This window comes from Trachemys scripta, chromosome 4, assembly GCF_013100865.1.
Source record: "Trachemys scripta elegans isolate TJP31775 chromosome 4, CAS_Tse_1.0, whole genome shotgun sequence".
In the NCBI taxonomy this organism is placed as follows: domain Eukaryota; kingdom Metazoa; phylum Chordata; order Testudines; family Emydidae; genus Trachemys; species Trachemys scripta.
The window spans coordinates 102173631-102196620 of record NC_048301.1 but is presented as its reverse complement, the minus strand read 5'-3'; the positions used below and the strand labels follow the sequence as shown (position 1 = coordinate 102196620).

Genomic DNA, 22990 nt, shown 5'->3' with positions numbered 1-22990 from the left:
AATGCTATAATTATGGACAAGAAGACACTTTCATTCCAAGTCCCTGTTTCTGATGCTTGAACTGCAACAACAACAAAAATCCTTTGAGCTGAGTTTCTCATGTTAATTTCTGGTGAGGAGAAGGTTGAAAGAAAGACAGCCACTTTTGAGCTAGTCGACCAGTTTAAAAAAAAACCCTGTTCCAAACACCTTTTTAAAAAAAAAAAAGTAGATTGCGCTAAATCCACAAAGGGACATAGGAGTCCAATGCCTAATTTTTAGGCACTCTGGCACCCAATGGAATTCTCACCCCCAAGTAAGGCACCCAGGCTCCCCGTACAATACATGGGGAGAGTTAGGTTCCTAAAAATGTGATTCATATAAACCAGCATGCTGAGCAGGGAGCTGTCTAAACTAGCCAGTAGGAAATGCCAAAGAGAAGGGTAAGACATAAGCGCCACCTCTCAAAGGTAGTGAGGCACCTAATTTTAGACAGGAGGGAGGTGCCTATCTGTGCTTAGGATTCACAGTCACACACCTGCTCCTGGAATTGAGCACCTAAGCCAGGTCAGGTCAGTACTTTCTCTTCAGGGCGAGTGGCTGTTGATGTGACCCCAACCTGTTATAAGCAACAGCCACCTGGGTCACTGGAGTAGGGAGTGCAACATGGGTTTCCTGCATCCCAGGAAATGCCTAAGCCCCCAGGCTACAGAGTCTATATCTTTCTCTTTTCCTCTCTGTCCCAGTGAGTATTTAATTATTCATACAGAGTGGAAGAGCTCCAATGGGAAAGACAGAGAGCCCTAACCCACAATACCAAATAGCCTTGTGGAAGGGGGCAGACCCAAGTTCAAGTCCCTGCTCCAAATTAGGCACAGTGAGGAGTTGGAAACAGGTCTCCTACAGCCCCTGTGAGTGCTGTAATTCCACACACACATTCCTGATCTGGTCACCCACGCTGTCTTTTGTGCAGGTTAGGCATACTCTGAGCTCACCTTATTGGATCAAGCCCAGCAGGAGAGAGAGGCAGGGGAACACCCTCATTTGAGAATCCTAGTGAAGCTTAGGCATGGGATAGGGAGCCAAGCAGCATCAGAAGTTTAGTTCATGCCCACTGGTGGAAACATAGGCACCATGGGAATTTACGTGCCTACAGGAGTAGGTGGAAGCTGAGCAGGGTTTCTAAGGATCTCAGTGGTGCTTAAAAGTTGAGCTTAGGCACCTAAGTGACTAGACCATGTAGTTTTGTGCTTTGGGAAAATCCCTCAACAGTTTAATTGGTTAAATTCAACCCTGCCATATTGCTAGAACACAGTGAGGGATGTGAAAAGTGAGACATTGAGGGAAACTGTTGTCTGAGAAATAGTTATAAGCATCTAAAAGTCCCATTGTCAGCATCAGTTTTTCTTACTTGTAAGACACAGATTGCTTCCCTTCTTCTCCCTGATTTTCTAGAAGGACACGCTCTTTCTCATACTTTCCATCTCAAGAGTATGAAATGGGGACCATTTTACCATTCCAACTCAGTTTAATCATTATTGCTGATAGGAGCCAGTGAACAAAATTGATGGATTCCAGGCACCTATCTGATAAAGACCAATCTGTTAATTGTCTGAATTCTGCTTTGTATGCTTACCTTGAAAGGAATCCATTTTAGCTTTAATTAGCATCCTTAACCTTGCCACTTCTTGTCTTTTCAGTTCATCCAGCCTTGTTCTCACATGATGGCTTACTAAGTCTAGCTCTTTGCTTAGCTTTCCACTCTGTTAAAATAAATAAGTGATCTATAAAGACAATCGTGTTGTAGTTTTCAAATGCCCACCACACGTGGGCTGTAAGACTCTCTACTCATGGTAGCCATTGTCAATTCTGAAGACCATATAAACATCATAAGTATCTCACACATTGTTTGAAGAGGAATATGAACTTTGTCAGTTTATGAAAATAGAAATTGGGGCAGGGCACTCACTGAAAGACTTTAAGCTGCCTTTAAAAAAAAAAAAAAAAGTTGATGCTCCAGATACCACAATTAAACCAAGACCCTAAAGCACAGCTGCGTATCTGTATTTAAAGATCTCTTCAGAAGTGAGTAACCATTCTGTAAATCAGCTGTTCTCATCATGTGGTCCACAGAGAACTGCAGCTCAACAGGGTGCTGTGGGAGCCAACCTCTTGCTGAAGGAGGAATCAGCACAGTAGCAGCCACCTAGGGTGCTGTAAGAATGTTCAGCAGCACCTGAAGACTGTTACCAGCCCCCCAGGGACTGTGCCAGGAATGGAGTGGATCCCAGAGCTGTCAGACTCTAGCAGCAGCAGAGCTTTACATCAAAGGTAATGCAAGAGGAATGAAAGCTTAGTGCTCTCTTCTCCCCAGCCTCACCATAAGAGAATGTGGAGCAGCCAGCTGGACCTGGGGATTGGAGAAGGGCGGAGGAGGAATGAACATAACCTAGGGTGGCAACAGCGGGAGAGAAAAGAACACCAAGACAGTGGTTGGAGTGGTACCTGAAGTAGGGGTGCTGGGAAGAGAAGAGAACCACAGCTCAGTCTTTTTTATTCTTCCCAAACACTGCCACCTTTATCACAAAACTTGAAGACCATGTGTTGTCCTCAATTCCCAGTGGCTTCAGGATCAGGCTTTTTTATGTTTCTCTACTTCCCCCACCCTTTTCCACGTCATTAAATTCACATGTGGCTCATTGCTTCCATCTGGAAGGGTAGAGAAGCCTCTCTGCCGTTGGCTCAGTAGTGCGCTGAATCACTTGGCAGGCAACAAAGTGAGAGCTATGCTAAGAGCCATTTTGACATTAATGAACATTGTGCTGTTCCTTCTGAATTTCAAAGAATTCTTAAGGCCTTGCTTTCCATTTTGCAGGAAAACGCTAATAAATGTTTCCCAAAAACAAGATATCTGAATCTAGTTGTTTTATTAATAGTTAGGTAACAAATTAAAACCTCTTGGAAGACTGATATGGTACAGTTTCTTTAAAAAACAGCTCTCCGGGGGTGGGATAGCTCAGCGGTTTGAGCATTGGCCTGCTAAACCCAGGGTTGTGAGTTCAATCCTTGAGAGGGCCACTTAGGGATCTGGGGCAAAATCAGTACTTGGTCCTGTTAGTGAAGGCAGGGGACTGGACTGGATGACCTTTCAAGGTCACTTCCAGTTCTAGGATGGGATATCTCCATTAATTTAATTTAAATCTGTCCTGTAGCTGCAGAGATCAAGATCTCTTTAAAGAGTCTAATTTAAATTGTGTAAGCTATAAAAAAGTAATGTAAAGGCAATACTAAATAAAAATTAAGATGAACAGAAAAATATGAAACTATCATTGATTTGTAGCTGTCTAAACTAGTCTTGATTAAATTCTATTGATCTTTGCACATACCTTTATTTCCTCTATATCAGCAGTCTGAAGTTTCTCTCTGAAATGTTTATCTGTTTCTAGGACATCTATCACTTGCTTGAGATATTCATCATAATAAAGCCCAGTATCCTTTAGGAAAAGAAGTTTGAGATTAGAAAAAAATATGCCCCCAAATGTTTTATTTCCATATAAATGCAAAGATTTAATCTAATCACACAAAATCCCAAACATCAGTAGTATTGAGCATAATGCACTGACTCAGTATATCAGCAATAAGATACGAATTTCTTTGCTTTGCACAGTTATCATACACAAGCTAATTTCCTCTGTTCCCTTTTTGTTCTAGAAGTTGACAAAGGAATAAAGGCAGATAGAGATTTAAGAACATACATCATGCACATTTGGGGCCTATCACATAAATTAAAAACAAACAAACAAAAAAAAAAAACTTTAATCTGTAACTTACTTGGTAGACAAATAGACCACAACAATTCAGAATGGCATAAACCCACCATTTTCCCCTACAGGAGATTATCTCCTTGAGTTTCCACTTTCTGAGTTTACTAGGAATTCTTTTTTAGGGAGCATAATGTGCCACTTCATTCCCATCCTGATAGAAGCAGCAGCCACAAGTTTTGCCCCCATAACCCGATATCCACCTCCAAGAATCATGCAAATCTTGGGGGAATTTACAGGAAGTACAGGACCATTTGCACAGGGCCATTGGGACAGAATTGCTGGGTGCTAACTAGCTGGAGCTGCCCCAAGAGGGTGAAGCTTCATATCAAGCCAGCAAAAGTTTGTATGGCAGCAGGCTATAGTCACATCCATTGTGTTTTCCCCTGTGAGTTTGGGGCAAAGGGAACAATCTGGAGGAGCCTAGCCAGCTAGAATTGAACCGTGTGGGTATAGAGCTACCCCTCTCCAAGATTTCATGTTTAGTAGCAGGACTTCACTTGCTAAACAGCAATATTATTGTTTAATAACTAAAAGCTCTTACGTGCACTTTGTTTCATGGCAACTCCATTTTCCACTTTGGCAAACACATTATCTCAGCTGTCATTATTTGACATGGTTACCCACTGCATTTTATTACTAGGAAAATTGCTTGCGAAAATCCTTCTGTATTTCCCTGATTTAACCCTGTTCCACTCTCTGTTGAGGTCCAAGTTGGGACCAGCATTCTTCCTGCCAAAGATAACTGGATAGAACTTCCTTTTAGCTTATTAATGCCACTCAATCAGTTGGGAGGAGGTGTACAATAGGAATTTCCTCCCATCAGGAGCTTTGTGCATTGGCTCCGTTACCTCCCTAGTCCTACCACATCAGGGAGCGAGAGACGGGAGCAGGTATTGAACACTGAATATGACCACTCCACATGGAAAGGTGAAATACTACTAGCTTCTCCTTGGAGTACAGCACTAACAAAGTTAATTATTATTTATTACAGCACCTAGAAGGACTAGTCATGGACAAATCTCAAGATGAAAAAGATCAATGAGCTTGTTATTGAAAGAAAAAACACTGCCTTTTAGTACAAAGTATTTAATAAAATACCTTTCATTTACTTACCGGGGTTTCTATTTTTGCTCCTTCTACATGGGGTTCTCCTTGAACTTTTGTCTTGTCTATGTCTATAGGCACTGCTTCCAAATTGATTAGGAGACATGTCACCAGCAGAACACACTGTTGCGATAGGATGGTTCTCCACCTCATCTGAAACATCATCATCACTCACTAGAGCTAGGTTTTATCAGAAATAAACTAGGTTATTGGACAGTATAAACACCATTCATATTAGCACCAGCAATAATCCTACGGATTATACATTATAAAGCCATCAAGGGACATTAGAGCCAAACAAGGTTAAACAGAAATACTACTCAAGGATTATTTTAAAATCTTAACAGATTAATAATTAGACCTCACTAGGCTGTCAAAATGGTAGTGATATTACACTGCTAGCATATGCAATGTAGCAAGTGCCCTACCCACAGAGAGATAAAAGATGAGGCATTACAAGGATTATTATATTGGCTTCTGTATGTTTAAGTGAAGACTCTTAAATCTGCTGTGGTATTATCTGTAATTCTGTAGAATGGTTTGGGTGGCAATAAAGCTTAGGATTTATACATTAATTTAGATGTTCAAAGTCCTGTACAATTGTCAGTTAGTTAGTTAGTGTGAAAGATACTATACAAAATAAGGTCCAGCTACTACTCTCACTGAAATCAATGGCAAGCTTTCCAATGATTATAATGGGAACAGGATCAGGCCTCAGGAATTGTATAGGACTTGCCTATTTTGGAACCAAGATTCTCCCCTGACCCCCATATCTTTAGGAAAGGATGAAAAGAAGTCCTCAAATTGTTCCAGCATCTGGTGGTCTAGAGAGGCCTTTAAACATTTGGGCTGTTATATTGTTAATGTCCACGGTAGCTTTACAGTCTACGGAAGTAGTTTTAGCACTTCTACTCATTTCAAGGGATGGATCAGTAACAGATGATGTTGTATTTGCACGTTCCTTTGCTAGGTCAGTGATGTAGATAATTCTCAGAAAACAGCTAAAAGTTTTCAATAGGGTGCCCTCCATGTGTAATTAGCTTAGATATGTCAAAGAAAGAGATGTAATAACATACAACAAATGTACCATGAACCAAACCAAAAGAAGTGTACTCACTACAAGAGCAATTTTTGTACAAGTTCTTAAAACTAGCCATGCAGATAATTCTATCACAAAGTATTTATTCATCAAAGATTTGCTGTCATTGAATCTAGAGCATGCAGTGCCAGTTTTCTTGGACATATAATGAAGTCCCCAGTAGGGAAGCATGGCACCTTTTTTGTCTGATCTCAGCTGGTCCTTTGCTGAGAAGCTAAATGGAGATAAAAATGCTAAAAGAATTAAACAGCTACTGTTTATTTTCCCCCACCCCATCTTAACTTTTCCTGTTTTTATCTGTGATAACACAAACAAAGAATAGATATACAGATGTTAATACAGACAATCTTAAGTCTTTTGTTGAGGAAATAAAGTGAGAAAGCTAATATTGTATATTATATACATCTTTTGTTGAGCATTTCACAGACTAAAAGGATCCCAAGGATTCACTGAGATTATTTTTTTCTTATTTAAAGCAATCCGCAAAAAATGCCTGGTTGGAGTAGAGTAACTCTACGGAAATTAGTAGACTAACTCGGACATTAGTTCTTGGTATCTGGCAGGAGCTGCTGTTGCTGCCACCAATCATGCACTGAATGTGTTATTTTCAGTGTCAGCAGCGGTGAACAAAGTAAATCAGATTAACTTTTGCTGGATCATTCCCATAAAAAAATCTGAACTGATTTGCTGGAATCAGTAAGTTAATTTCTAACCTCAGCATAGTGTTGGTAACTTCTCTGTGGCCTGCAATGGCTCTAGACAGTTGATCTGTGAGGCTGTTCACTGTTCTAAATATTTTTAGAAGTCTGACGTGTCCTGATCATACAAAATGTGCAATAATTAAGATTATCAGGTTTTTTTAAAAAACACTTTGTCTAGCATTACAATTTTAACAATACAATACACAGATTCATTCTGAGGATCTTATTAACAATTATCAAGATAGTTAATGGTTTGCACCCTCTTAAATTTGATGGTAGAGTAGGCAAGGATGAGTATTTGTCCATACTTCTCTGAGTCATGAATTTTCAAAAAAAACAAACAAACACCATCCTTGGCTTTTGACATTGGGGGATTTTTGTGAGTGAGGTGCAAATAAGCAGTACACAGCTGTACAAAGTCCATTAACAATTTTAAGGGAATAATTAATGAGGAGGCACTTAGCAAGCGGGATATCGGAAACACAAACAACCAAGACTGATACACTTGCAGTCAGCTCCCCTCCCACTACTCATGTGCACTAGGCTACCAGGGCAGAATAGGCCAACTGGATAAAGGAAAAGAAGTAGCAGGAAAGCAACCCTATGTCTCTAGCTATAGTACAGCTTTTAACTGCAGTTGTAACCTGTTAGTGGCAGTCTGTGTTTACATACAATGTGACTAATATTTGATTAGTAACAATGGCAGCTAATCATGTGTCACTTGTGCCAGCAACCCCCTAAGCTGGCCAGTGGCGGTCTCCCTGTAACCACTTTGTAATACTGTTGTCCTGTGAGCAAGACCCCATTATTGTGCCTCACTACCTGATACTTCTTCCTCCCAGAGTTCATTGCCCCATGTGCTGCTAATGCCACTCTTTTTGCATGTTCTCCAGTTCTATCCCTAGTCTCTGCTGAGCAGGATACCCCAAATACAAACATGTTTAGGCAACATAGTAGTCGAATGCACAAGCTCAGTTAAATGATTGCATTGTGAATAAAAGCTACTGTCTGTGGAAATAGCTCAACCGTATTTGTGGCAACCAGTTCAGATAAAGTCACAAATTGGTTACAGAAACACCATTTTACTCATAATGTGGGCAGGCCCCTAAATGTTTCATTACAAACACAACCTCAGGGAACCTAATTACAAACCTGCTTCCAATTTATAGCATAGTCTGGACCATGACCATATAATCTAACTGCTGCAACCTTAGACGGCCCAGTCTACGCTACAAATTGGTTACCAGGCTTATTTTAGGTTAGAGGAGAACTGTGTTGTAGTAAAGTTTGCTATAGGAGATGTATTAATAGTGTAGATGTGGAGGTTTGGAGGGTGGTGAGAAAAAGGGTTAATTCTAAAATTGGTTGAGGCACAGCCATCCTCCCTCCACCCTCACCCCCAGAAGAAAAAGTTAGGACAGACACTTGTTAAACTGAGTTGTCACCTCAGTATTTTTAAAGACAATCCTGGAGAAGAGCTGAATTTCAGGAATCCGCTCTGAAATCAGAGGAGACAGGGTCAAATCCACAGTCAAACTGTGAAACCACTTCCCTGAAAATTTTCCCCAAATGTGCTGCTTTGAGGGCAGTCTGGTGAACTGGACAAATGAAAGGGAGAAAGGAAGCAGGAAATCCTAGGAATAGACATGAACATAAGTTAATGACCAGAAGGAAGTTAATGACCAGAGCCTGAGGACATAGTGAACATACTCTGATGTATCTTTTCAAAAGTGTTTCTTATGGAGATCAAAAGAGCAAATATTTTAATTGTTCATGTAAAGAAACTGCATTCTTGCTTTCTATGATAAAGCTTACAATAATTTGGGCCTTTAAAGATACTTGTTTTGTTTGGTCTGAGATGTTTTCATAAATGCATATGTTTTCATAAATGTTAACAATACTAACTGAATATTACCATAAATCACTCTGCAGAAGTGTGTAGTTTTTTTTTTAAAAGTTGCTCTGCCACTTTTAGCCTTGGGCATGTCACTAAGGCCAGCACTTTCAACAGTGGTCTCTGATTGTGTGTATGCGCGCACGCACGGAACAGTTTTAGCCTAATTTTCATAGCTGCTAAGCTTCAGCTTGAAATTAATAGGAGGTGTAGATGCTTGGCAGCTTTGAAAATTAAGCCCCGAGTGTCAAGTTGGGCAATGAAAAATCAAAAGCCACAGTTGTAAATTTTAGCCTTGACTTTTCAGGGAAACTTGAAACATAAGGCCAGATTCTACTCTCAACTACACTGAATTTACACTGCTGTAACTAATGGAATTACTCTACTTTTCCACTGTTGTACCTGAGATCAGAACCTGGCCCATAGTTTGTGGAATGGGAATATTTTAATATCTATCCCACAGGATAGATCTGGATTAACTCTCCGGTGGGCCTGGGGCTATTAGATTTTGTGGGGCTCAAGTCTTTTTCCTAATTTAAAACAAAATTATCACAATTATGGCATCGAGGCTATTAATGCTATACTAAACTTGCCTTTTAATTAACATAAAGCTATTCTATGGCTACATTTCAGTCTTAAAACATGTAGACTATGGTTAAGTTAATTCAAAATAGCCTACTTCTTACCTTAGAACAGCCATTATATTAGTTTCTTTCTTGGAGGGAGTTAGGGTGCAGGAAGGGGCTCCAAGCTGGGGCAGTGTTGGGGTGCAGGAGAGGGTGCAGGCTCTGGGAGGTAGTTTGGTGCAGAAGGGGATTCTGACCTGGGGCAAGAGGTGGGGTGTAAGAGTGGGTGCGAGGTGCAGGCTCTGGCCAGGAGGCGCTTACCACAGGGCTCCCGGCCGGCGGCGCAGCAGGGTTCAGGCAAGCTGCCTGCCTGCATGCCATGGCCCCACGCCGCTCCCGGAAGCAGCCAACTGCTGGCACATCTCTGCGAACCCCTGGGGGAGGGGGACAGTGCGTCTCCGTGCGCTGCCTACAAACACCGCCCCCGCAGCTCCTCTTGGCCAGTTCCTGGAGCAGCATGGGGTCACAGCATGCAGGCAGTCTGCCTGAGCCTGCTGCACTGGGGCCCCAGGCTGCAACCCCTAAAGCCCCTGCATTAATCTGGCCCTGCTATCCCAAAGGTGTATTGTGAGTGCTTGTACAGTGCTTTGAAGATGTAAAATGGTAGTTGAATATACACATGAAGCTTATTACATGTACTTTATGGATGAGTTTGGTACTATTACTACCCTGCTTTGCATTGCACTCAAACCAAAACAAACAAATGAGGCTTCAAAGAACTGTCCTGACTTATAGTGACATCTGGAAATTGGAGTCCTATTTGCTTGTTCTACGGACAATATTTGCTAATGCTTTGGAGAGCAATAATGTAGGCTATTGGTGTATCTTAGAATTGCTTGCTGTTAAGATATCATGGTGTAGAAAGAGGATGTAAGAGTAAATATTTGGGTTCATATTTTCAAAAGGGTAGTCTCTTTTGCAGGCACAAATTCTGCCCACAAGATTTGCACATGAAGTTTTCAACTTACAACTGAATTTTGGTTGCAGTTCTGAGTATTTGCACCTGATTGTGAGTGCAAATCAGGAAGTTAGCCAGATCAGTAATTAAATTTATACCTGCAGTTCATTTTGTGGATGCAAATATTGTTGGTGCAAATTGTGCATGTAAAAAGCATTCATAAAAATATACTCCTTAATTTGGGAGAATATTTTCAGCTTCTAAGAACCTTAAATATTTCATAGTTCTTTTTAAACTAGATATTTAGTCTGGGTGGGATGTTCAAAAGAAACTAAATAACTTAGGAGCACAAGTCCCATTGACTTTCAATGAGACTTGATTTCCTAAGCAAATTAGGTGTTCTTGAAAATTCCACCCTCTGATTAAGTATTATCAGATAAGATATTGGAATGTGACCTGATCCTCCCTGTATCTGTCCCATCTTCCTGACATGATGCAGTGCTTTGAAAACCAGGCTATCAAAAGAAGATGCAAATTGCTGGGTCAGACCTTTTAGGTAGATAGCCTGCACTGCAGCATTCCAACGATTGCATGATATTAGAGAGACAAGGTGGGTGAAGTAATATCTTTTATTGGACCAACTTCTGTTGGGGAGAGAGAAGTTGGTTCAATAAAAGATATTACCTCACCCACCTTGTCTCTAATATCCTGGGCCCAACACGGCTGCAGCTACACTGCATACAACAATGGATAGTATGATAGTCCAGCCTAAGCAGAAAAACCTGCAGGTGTGGAGAAGAGTTAAAATTATGGAGAAGCTGAAATGGATGGACAAGAAATTCACAGATCTGTTGCCACTGACTTTGCAGAACTTGAGTTTTAACAGTGGGTTTTGTAATGCTTCCTGGGGGCACCCGGGTGCTATGAGTCACCTCGCTACCACCTGAACTTAGCAATAGTAAGCCTTGTTTGTGCCTGCCAGGGGTCAGCTCCCCGATTCCACCAGCCACAGGCAACACGAGCACTCACCTCTAGGCCTATACAGGCCCTGCTCTCTCTCTCTTCTACAAATTAGCGATAGGCACACTCCAACTTTGAGCCCTCCAAGCATCGCTCTCTGAGGGTCTAGCCCTTGTTCCACTGGACTCTCACAGTATTCACAGATTTGCTGCTTCCAAAGAATCAGTGCCCCCAGGTTACAGTTACACCTAAGATAACTTCTTTGCTTAATACAGAGCACACAGACATGGTTACAGTGAAAACGAGTAAAAGTTTTATTTAGCAAGGTATAGAGATGCAAATGATAGCAAGTAGAAGTACTGGAAACAAATGCTCACACAGAAAATAAAAATCATAACAAGCATTCTAGAACCCAGATTGCCTTAGCTGGATACTTTCCTGTCTTATAGAGCAATATTCACCTGAAGTCCTTCCAGCCTTTTACAACCAGGCTTGGCTGTGACCCTCCTTTCATAAGACAAACACACTGTTAGCTTGCTTTCTCAGTGAAGGATCCAGGGTGTACCTCTGTACCCCCAGATATACCCCAGCAATTTACCGTCTTTACTAATAAACAGGATCTCCCTTCCTCTGTTTATTTTTTCCTGTAAATTTTCTCTCTTGACAGCTTCACAGTCGCTTGATTAGCATTTTGCTCAGTATGCAAACAGGCATCCAGTGTGACATACAATGCCCGATACATACATGACCAGATAGAGAGATAAGTGTCTGTTACCTCATGCTTGAAAGGAACCTCAGATATGTCACCTCCAGGTTACCTGCCTTAAAAACATAATTTTCAGTACAGACACAACTCCTTAAATATTATCCATTCATACATTTTACAATGTATGACCAGTGGGCTACCATTTCTCAGAAGAGACCTCAAATGCCACCTTTATGCGTATATCCGACACAGGGGATCCCTGTAAAACTCTATGCAAACCTGGGGCCCTCTGCTATTGGCAGCAAGAGGTTCCTGGGTCATAGGTTTCCAGGAGTAGAAGGAACCCAACTGCTTACACAAACTGTTGAATATTTAAAATATTAGTCAAATATGATCACTAAAATAGCAAATATTCTTAACCTGACCAAAACAGTCACCAGATTTAGAGGCATCATGGCATGAGATTACATGTATCAAATTGTGCATGCAAGAATAGCTGACTAAATTATGAGTCAGTCTTTAGAGTTGGACAATCTCTACTGTGAGTCACTGAAACAACTCTATTGTGTAACACATAATAAAAGAGGTAAAACAGGCTGATGGAAACCTTTGACGTTGAATAAAGATATTAGGCAAAAGGAGATAGCTACAATTCATAGAATCATAGGACTAGAAAGGATCTCGAGAAAATTTTAATGTCTTGAGAAAGTGTTATGGTGTAGATAGGATACAGCGCATCTTTAAAAAAATATTTAAATACGTAGGCAATAAAATGAACAAAATGGATATAATTACACTAACATAACCTACGTGTTGTGGACCTTTGGTCCCAAATATATAGATCTCCACCAGCTGAGAGAGATCAATGGAAAAAGAAAATTGTGTTACGATCAGAAATGAGTTTAAATACCCTCCACTCACCAAGTTGTAGGGAACAAGCTTAGAAATAAATATTTAATTACCTTTAAGGAATTATACCCCCATTACACTCAGTGATATCCTACAGCACATTCTTGTTTAGTACACTAATCTGAGCTTGTCTATTTTCATTTTTTTTCAAGTTTATTTTCATTTTTGCTGTTCATTGTTCAGACTTAAATCATCTTTGTATCTAGGCCTGTTACCAGAGGGGGACATAAGAAATAATCACCAACTTTTGGTCAAGTCTCATTTCATCCAGCAGATTTGCAAGTATCTGTTGGCTTGGGGCGGCAAAAAAGTCAGAGCTGGCCCTGTCCGCTTCCCTCACCCCAGCCCCAGCCGTGTCACTCAGGGGAGGCGGCTTGGGGGAAGGGATCCCCCCCTGCACTCAACAGCAGCGGCAGAAGTGGAGCAGCCCGGCCCCAGCCAGTTCTACTCCCACAGCTCCCAGCACGCCGCAGCACTCCACTTCCCGCCGCTGGTGAGTGCAGGGGAGGGTGGACCTTTCCCTAGTGCCCCTCCCCCCCCCCCAAGCAACATGGCTGGGGTAGGGGAATGGGCAAGGGAAGCGGAACGGGCTGGGGCCGCGTTGCTCCGCTTCCCGCCGTCTCCTGCAGGGGAGCGTCCTTTCCCCAACCTCCCCGCACTCACCGGCAGCGGGAAGTGGAGCGACGCGGCTGGGAGCTGGCAGAGTGGAGCGGGCTGGGGCCGGGCTGTTCCGCTTCCCACCGCTGCTGGTGAGTGTGTGTGCGCGGGGGGGAGGAGGGACCTTTCCCCAATCCTCCCGGCCCCAGCGACAAGGCTGGGGCCTGGGCAAGGGAAGTGAAGCAGGCTGGGGCCGCGTTGCTCTGCTTCCCGCCGCCAGTGGGGGGGGGGGAGAACCTTTCCCCAACCTCACCGCACTCACTGGCAGCGGGAAGCGGAGCACCGCGGCTGGGAGCTGGCGGAGTGGAGCAGGTTGGGGCCACATTGCTCCACTTCCTGCGCTGCTGACGGTGAGTGCCCCAGCCACCTTCCCGGGCTCCACCGCGCCCGGCGGTTTCACCCACTTTCCAGCCACCGCGCTCGTGATCCTGCCCCTGCTCGCGGCTCCCGAACCCTACCCTGCCCTGCACCCCGCATGGCTCCGGCCCTGCACTAACCTCGCCCCACTCTCGCTGCCGGCCGCTAGGATTTAAAATCCAAGCCGCCCACCGCTAGGCACCATAGGAACATCCCCTCCTGCCCAGTTTAAAGGGACAGGTGCACCCGCTGCGCTGCAAGCCGCGAGCAAAGAGGTGCTTCCAAAGTCTCACCCCACAACGTCGTCCCTGCGTGAGTGTAAAAATTAAAAAGGCGCCACTTTGGGGGAATGTGCTCAGTGGGGGAGCGGCCACTCCCACTGCTCCCCCCCAGCTACGCTACTGCTCTGAGCGCTGCAAGTTTCAGTGCTGTAAAGTGGCAGTGTAGACAGTGCACCAGCGCTGGTAGCTACTCTCCTCGTGGGGGTGGTTTTTTTACAGCGCTGGGAAAGCTCTCTCTCAGTGCTGGTGCCGCGAGTACAGAGCCAAGTGTAGTTGCTAGTGAAGACATGCCTTAAGTATGTTACACAAAGTAAAAAGCAGTTAGTTTTGACCCTCATTCTTCACTTAAGCAGAAATCATATAATTGTTTATGGTTTAAAAAGAACATGTACAAGCCTGTCAAATTCATTAACAGTGTAGACAGAAAATCAATTACATTCCAGTCTTAGTCACTGATTGTTAAGGAAATATATGAATACTTGCTTTGTTTTGTCAGCAAGGATATTCAGTATTCCTCAAAAGATGTTAAAATTGTCATCTAGATTTAAAATGCTACATATTTGCACTATGTGTCATGTTAGTCACTAAATTTCCCCTCAAATATGATAGTACTGTATAATAAAGCAATAGAAAAAATCCACTGGCAAGATGAATGCCATTTAGAAAACTATGCTAAAGAGGTGGCACATGAAAGAATCATCATAATATTGATGTAAAAAAACAGAGACCTATCTGTGATAGTTACTTTCCAAATGAACTAAAAGTATTCTAATCCTAGAGGAGTAACTGAATAAAGGTTTCTTCTTGGAATACACAGAGAAAGCTACTTACAAAAGTAATAATATAAAAATTACAAATATTAAAGTCCATAAAGAGACCAAATACTCTAAGCTTTCACTGAAAACTAAACACTCTTCTAAGCATTAAGTCATAGGAGAGTGTTTTAAAAAAAAATCTAGAATGAAATCTAGAAAAATGAGCTATTCAACAAAAGAGAGAACTGCTAATGTGAAAAAAAAGTTTGTAAATGAAAATAAACCAGACTCCATATTCCAGCACTCTTGAACCTGCTTCCATTGAAGTCAATGACAAACTCCTATTGACTTCAATAGGAATAGGATTAGAGTTTTGGATTGTCAAGAACTGTGGCCTATGGGAGATCACTACAAAACATATTCTCAGGTGCTTCAAAGCATGTTTCAGTGACTCTAACATAGCAAAAAAAACCTCTGCAGGACTATATCTTAATTTAACAAATACAAAATATTTCAATTAGCAAGCCTAAACATTTCCTTTTGAGTGTTAATTGACAATTGGAAAACAGAATAGCTCCAATCCTGAAAACAGTACAGGTATCTCTTTAGAACAATACTGCCAATCTCCTTGGAGAAGTAACGCTCAAAGCCAAGTTTTCAAAAACTGAGGCTCACTAATATTTGTATAACAACATCTGTGTACACAATGATGTACACATGTGTAAACTTAACAGCTGAATAGCCAGGCATGCCACAGAATAGCAAAGCATCCTAACCAGCAGTTTGTATGTGCACATTTGCCAGATTGTCTTTGCACTCCTAGTAAATGTGCACATAGCTCTAGGCTTAATATGGGACACTCAAATGGGTTTCTACCAGGGCTTTGGAGCTGTGCTCCGGCTCTGCTCCGGCTCCAGGCAAAAACCTGCAGCCCCACTGCTCCGGACTCCGCTCCAAAGCCCTAGTTTCTACACTAGAAAATCTGACCCATACCTGCTTCATCTGATGTGGAAGCAATAAAGCACATCATTAGTGATGCCAGCCATCTTGGTTATATCCAGAATCATTCTATGATTTCGTACTTTATTACTGTACTTTGGAGATGAGCATTACCTGATGAAATGATGCATATAAAAACCAAGAGAGAGATTTGACAGATAGGTAGTAGATCTACCTAAGGGTCTTTCAATTCAAGACTGGTAAGCTAAGAACTCCTAAACATTCATCTCAATTATTAAAAAGATCCCTTCTGTAGCATTGGGCAAGTCACTTAGGCCCAGATCCACAAAAGGACTTAGGTACCTAACTCCTCACTTAAGGTATTTCAACCCAAATTTAAGAACCCATGAGATTCTCAAAACCCCTGCTCAGTTGCTCACTAGACCTGTAGCTGCCTAAAATCCCTTGGCACTTATGTTTTCACCATAAAAGTCCCCTAAGCATATAAATTTCTGCCACTGGGCATAGGTGCAACACATCTCACAACTAAGCCCCAGTGAGAACCTCAAACTAGGTGAAGATAGGCATTCTCCCCACCTATCTTGCCTCTTGGGCCAAACTGGTAGGTGTGCTCTGAGTATGCCTACTGGATCAGGGCCCATACAAAATCTGGTCAGAAGAGGAGATGATGGCAACAGCGATTCCTCCTTTTTAAACTTTTAGCCCAGGGGTTAGCACACTCACCTGGGATGTGAGACACCAGGGTTCAAGTCCTCCTCCTGCCTAATGGGAAGAAAGGATTTGAACATGGGTCTTTCAGCTCTCAGGAGAGTGCCCTAACCTCTAGGATATTCTGATGCAGGTTTAGCTTAATCTCTCCTGTTGAAGCTGATCCGTTTTGGATAAATACTTACATAGTCATTGGGCCAGAGAAAGTGAGAATTTTCACTTTAGCCTGGGGACTAAGGACACTTATCGGGGAGGGAAGACTCAGGGTCCAGTCTCCCTGCTCCAGTGACTATTTACTTACCCAAAGTGCAACAACATCAGAGGAACCCACGATATCCTAGAGCCCAGTGGTTAGGGCACTGTCCTGAGATGTAGGAGGCCTACGTTCAATCCTTTATTCCCATCAGGCAGATGGGGGAATTGAAGCTGGTGTCTCCCACATCCCAGGGGATTGCTCTAACCACTGGTCTAAAAGTTATAAGTGAAGTGGCAACACCACAGTGTACTCATGTTCCATTTAAATTATAAGTTCTCTGGGGCAGCAACCATATCTTATCTACCTTCAGAGAGCACTTTGAGGTAATTTTTTATATTAAAACTATTCTTAATAAATACAAAAGTAGCACTATAATTTTCCCCCATATGTTTCTTTTTTCTTGGTTTTTATGTTTTTTGCTTTGTCATCTCCCACAGGTTTTCACAGCATCTTCTTATCTGTCCTTCCTTCCCCTCCCAATGGCTGCTGTCCAAAGCTGATTCATCCTTTCAACTTGTTCTCTAGGGTGGCTAACTCTTCTTAGATATTCAGCAGAAAGAACATGCCTTGTTCTGTTTGTAAAGCACAACATACATTGACAGCACTATACATATAGTCATAAAATACATAAGCCTACTAAACTGCTATTTATTATGTAAAAAACATCTAGACTTGATTACAGTTGACAGTGTTCTAACGTGATAAAAATAGTTTAATTCTTCAAGTGACCTTTAAATCATACATTGTAAGAGCCAAATCCTGGTCCCACTCAAGTTAATGTGAGTTTTGTCATCAACTTCAATAGGAGCAGGATATGGCACTAAACGTGCTACAGTGACTTTGACTATAGGCAAGCAGTTCCAGAGCCAGAATGCTCCCCAATAGTACCTATAGGGATGTAGATTGTGTAGTATGTATATTATACATAATATACATACTCATATATTATATATAAGTATGTATATTACAAGAGCTTCTGTGATATTTATTTTGGCTACTGAGCAAATAAATAAAAAGATAGACGTACAAGACATCACTAGGCAAACATCTTTGATGTACAGAAGTTCAATTTATGGCAACCCCGATAAGGGCTTTTAAGTTAGCAATGAACAAACATTATCTTTTTTTATTAAAACATTTGTTTAGTCAGCATATCGCTAGAAATATGGGTCAATATTTTCACATCTGCAATATGTAAAATAAGTTTGTGATAGTAAGCCAAATGTTTCCCTTTTACCTGTACAACTACAATGATTGCACTGGAGTTGTATAGATGTATCTGAGGTCTAGCATGTCTAAAAAACCTAAATGGTTTATTATAACTATTTTCTTATTTTATATTAGTTAATGCTTTATATTCAGAAACACTACAGTCAACTTGTTGAAGTCTTCTCTTAGAGAAATCTTATTTTAAAATGACTACGAGCCCAGATTTTGGTTTTATACACAATTTCTTGTGCCAACGTAAAGATTACCTAACAATCCACATAATAACATCATGCCACAACTAACAAATTTATACTGATTGCTTTTGTACTAGATGTTAAAAAACTGCTTTTTAATCAAACCCTCCATTAAGTAAATAAATTAGACACACAAATTGCATGTATAACGCTCAATGTTAGTGAAAGTTATGTACAGACCAAAGGGGGAGAATGCAATCCTTAATTTTGCGTTTATCATATTGTTTAAACATTGGTTTGGGTGTTCATATCCTTTATTTTCATAATAAGCAATTCTGAACGACTTTTATTATTTGATTCCATAGAAGTTTCACATACAAATGGGCAAATCTAGCCCTTACTCTAAATGCAGAGATTCTGTACTGTAGAACTAGGGCAGTTCTGTTGCGTAAGGTGTACTGCCTGTGTGGTACCTTGCTCCGTAGAAGTTCCCTGTGTGGTAATCTACCAGATGGGGTGGAGTGGAGCATTTGGATTTTCTCCTCACCCTTTGTGGGGTATTGTGTAATGGCCGAAACTATTCCAGAAATTGGGCCTGAGTAAACTTTAAGGAATGGTTCTTCAGCTGCTATATAGCCTTGGGAGTAAGAGTCTGGGCTTGTCTGGGCTGGGGATCTGGGCCAGAATGGTTGCAGCATCAAGGCCACTGCAGGACCATTTTGATTATTTATTTATTTATTAAGTAAACCACCTTCATGTCATCTCATTCAGTAGTAAACTGGAACAATTTCTCAGCTACTATGATGTTTTCAGCTTGAAAATACTGGATGCTATCTTTCCCGCAAATAATATTTACATCACAGGTAATGCCAATGTAAACTGCCATCCACCCACACTGAAATGTGTCACACACCCAAACTGTTCTGAAAGCCACACAGTTGTGTTCTTGTGAAAATTTGTAAAGAAAGTGACATTTTCATAGACACGATTAAACTTTTTCTTCTGGAATATTTCCTTTGCATACTTGGTTAGCCTTACACTACAGTATTCTACCTTAGCGGCCCATAACACCAGTAGCACTATTGTAAGCTGTAGTGGTTTGGACTATTAAGCTATACAATTTTAGTATTTTTAAGAGCAGCAGCTTTGGGGATTTTTGGTTTCCTGGAAGAACTGGAAAACCACAGCCCGCACTGTGATTGCACAATAAACGGTCAATCAACTGTCCTCTGCTACAGGGTAAGCAACCATCCTGCCACTATGTTAAAACTAGCTCTGCTTACACACACAACATGGGTTACTCAAGTGTCATTTCTTCAAACCCACTTCTTCAATGGGGATTGCATAGATGAGTAAGGACTATTTGCGTAAGAACTTGAGGGATCATTCCCTAAGAATAGCTGCTAGTTATCTAAAATTTCCCTGCTACTCAAAAAAAGTCTCATTCTCTGAATATCAGGGGGTAGCCGTGTTAGTCTGTATCTACAAAAACAACAAAGAGTCTGGTGGCACCTTAAAGAGATGTACTAAAAATTCTCTCATCTATCTAAGCTATTTTGGATAAAGTAGTGTTACATACTGACACAATATAACATATGTAGCTATTTTCAATACACACTTTTTCTGCTCATAAGGTAGAGCCAGCTGTGCTTATCTATACTGTAGCGCAGGAGTTTGGCCACGCAGATTCGTTAGTGTGTATTGTAGCGACAGGTAACAAGATAAGCACCTATATTTTATTTCAGCTATTTGGTAGTATACCAGGCCTGCAGCTTTTTTAAAAAAACACTATTAGTCCTTTTCCTCAACTTGTAGGAGAAGAGGAAAAGGAGTTTTTCAGAGAATCCCATAAATGAAATCAACAGGAGACACATTAGCCCACTGCACCTGCCAACACAGGATTGCTTCATCCTAGTTCTGCAGCACTTTTCCGCGGTGCTGGGGCTGCCACTGCCTTCCCGGGGAAGCCTGCACCCCAAGTGGGCAGACCTCAGCAAGTTTTACTGAGCTTCAACCTAAATTTTCTTTTGCCCCAGCCAGCCCCCATTACACCCACCTCAGCCTGTCCTCTCCTGCCCTGGCATTCAGATCCTCCAAGTCCCCATGGAGAGTATCACAGTCCCATCCTTAGACATCATCTGGACACACCACAACTCTGGGGTCTTCTTGTAAACCCTACTGCTGCCCCGTAATCGAGCTGGGCAAGAGGTGCTGCAAACCAGAGGGTGGGGAGGGAAACCTCGCGTGGGGACCAGGGTGCCTAGAGGCAGGAGGACCTAGCAGAGCCCTGTACGCAACCCCCTTTCCGCGCCCAGGCTCGGGGATCTCACCTTTCTCTCCCTCTGGTCCCCAGGGGCAGGATCCAGCGCTGGGGGAGCAGCCTCCAGAGACCTCTCGGGCAGGGACCGTGCCGGGCAGGGCTCCGCAGCCGCTCCTGACAGCGCGACCAGAATCCTCCCCCTCCCGCCGCTGCTTCGCCGGCACCCCCAGCAGCAGCTCTCCGGCAGACCCCGCTCCGGTTCCTATAGCAATAGGTCCCGCCTCCGGGACAGCGCCGATTGGCGGGGCCTGACCCCCTTCTGGTCATCGCGTAGGGTTTTGATTGGGCGGCCGCAGGGCCGCGGGTTAGGCTGCGCGGGAGGGAAAGCAGGTTTCAAGGAGGGTTGAGGCGAGAAGGTACGTGGCGGCGCCGGCAGAGGGGGTGGGGCTAGTTCACCTCTCGGCTGGGCCGGGGCTGAGGGGGCGCTGCTGGCCGCGCAGGCTAAGCCGCGACCCGCCCCCCCCTCCCTCCTCGGGGGTCTGAGAGGGGTGTATCAGCACAAAGTGCAGCCCTCCCCTTTTGCAACTGGGAGCGGTTTCTGCCACGCAGCGTAGCAGTTTGGTAAACTGTTTGTTAACTTGCTACCGCCGGTCCATGGGGTTGCGAATCAGGAGGGGATGGGATAGGTGGTCAAAAACGATCCCGATCTGCTTCCTGACCCGAGTGGCCGCTTTCATTGCATTCGTGAAAGAGGAGGTAGGGTTTGTGGGTATGGAGCGTGCCCCTGAGCCCAAGGTGAGACCACAGTGGCCCCTTTTCATTTTTTCCACTGGCTTCTCCGTGCTTAGTTCCAATGACTGGGCTGCTCATGCACCTGTCACTGGTCCAGGGATGGTTGCAAAACGGGAGGGATGGGGTTTGTGGTTGAAAACACTCCCGGTCTGCTTCCTCTGGGGGGGATGGTTGCAAAACGGGAGGGATGGGGTTGTGGTGGAAAACACTCATACTCTGCTTCCTCCTGGCTAATGTGCCAAATTGATCTATTGCATGATTGAGGCATGCTGTTTCACTTTTTTTTGTGTGAATCCGTGAAAAGGGATTTTTTTGACTTTACTCTTCCAATTTGCATCATATACAAAGCAATTTTGGGGGCCCCTTCCATAAAAAAAAGTTGCAATACTCTAGTAACATGTATTTGGAAATGTAAAAAATAACCAGTGAAATACATTCAAAAATTAATTTGTAATAATTTGAAAATACACTAAATCCAACATTTGAAAACATTAAATGCTTTAATGGGATGTAGACATTTGCAGTTACATAAAGGGCTCTCGCTGGGTGATGGTGATGGTTGGTGCAAATGGGCTGTCGCTGCCTGGGGGTGGTGCTGCTTGCCCAGGGCTCCGGGGGGAGCTGGGCTCTGGGTTGGAGGGCGCCCGGCTCACAGGGGCTGGGCTCAGGGATGTGGGGAGATGGGGTCAGGGGGGTGTCCGGCTCAGAGGGGCTGGGCTTGGAGCTGGGGGTCATGGCTGTGGGGGGATGGGGTCAGGGGGTTGTCCGGCCCCTCCCTTACCATGCCGCTTACCCCCTCTACCGGAGCCTCAGCGTGCCACATCCAGGACGCCGGGGGATGGGATGGGGGAAGACGGAAGTGTGGGGAGTCTCCGACATACTCCGGGCCTGGGGCAAATTGCCCCACTTGCCCCCCCCCCCCTCTGGGCGGACCTGCTGAATAGTGGTGACTGGGAATGGGCCGGGCGGGGGGGGGGGGAGTGTAGCAGATGACAATTTGAGGTGAATATTCTCTTGGCCAGATTCTACTGGGTTTATGGTGCTGTGTGCTATGGACTGGAGTGAATAACCAAGAATCTGTTTAATAATTATTCTCTAAATTCAGCTTTCTTCTTTCTCTCTCTGTGAATTATCACTAATTCAAAATAGTGGTGTGCACGTTGACTGGATAATGATAATAGCATAATCTCTTGTTAGAACATTGTAAACCCTACTACCTGTTTTTTATATAATACACTCACTATACATAATACAAGAAATCCCTGATGTTAGAACCTGGCTATGCCGCTGCTGTAGGGGGCTCATCACCCAGCAGCTGGGGGCCACCATGTGGGCTCGGCAGGGCTGCTGGCCACGGGGCCAATGGCTGTGGGTGGGATCTCAGGAGTCATGTCCCAAGGATATGCCCCACTCCCCAGTACTGCTCCAACTCTGAGCTGTCTCCACTGCCTGGGACCTGTGGGGCCCCACCTGCCTCCCCAGGGAAAGAGCCACCTGGGATTGGTGCAGAGGCTGGGCCAGTCTCAGCCAGTCCCAGAGGACGGCTGGGGGAGGGGGACAGTGTGGGAGGCTCAGCTGGGTCCTGCCAGGCATGTGGGTCCTGAGGGAGCCTGGCCCGGGTAGGCCCTGCTCCTGCTCCAGCCTGGCTGATTGCACCCCCAAGGGCCGGAGTTATCCTGCCCCAGGACAAGCTCTAGGTCTCTAGTGGGTCTGGGGGGGTGCTGTGCAGTGGGGGGTGGGGAGATCTGTGTGTGTTGGGGCACTGGGAAGTGTGCAGGGGTCTGGGTGGGGCACTGTGCAGTTGTGGCAGTGGGGCGGTGGGGGGCACTGGGCAGTGAGGGAATCTGGGGGGGGCTCTGGG

General features: G+C 43.7%; 1 protein-coding gene across 3 annotated transcripts in view; it reads right to left on the bottom strand.

The window, feature by feature from the left end:
• NUCB2 (nucleobindin 2) overlaps positions 1-20591 on the bottom strand; it is a 48226-nt gene extending 27635 nt beyond the window's left edge. The window contains exons 1-4 of one of the 3 annotated variants that reach the window (XM_034770178.1): positions 20408-20591; positions 4917-5087; positions 3366-3473; positions 1616-1742 (exon numbers count right to left, since the gene is read on the bottom strand). In XM_034770178.1, coding sequence (XP_034626069.1) covers positions 1616-1742; positions 3366-3473; positions 4917-5075 — 394 coding nt within the window. In that variant the 5' untranslated portion in view covers positions 5076-5087; positions 20408-20591. The remainder of the gene's footprint in view (positions 1-1615; positions 1743-3365; positions 3474-4916; positions 5088-20407) is intronic. The other 2 variants (XM_034770174.1, XM_034770175.1) reach the window with 2 other exon arrangements.
• Positions 20592-22990: the final 2399 nt, after the last annotated feature.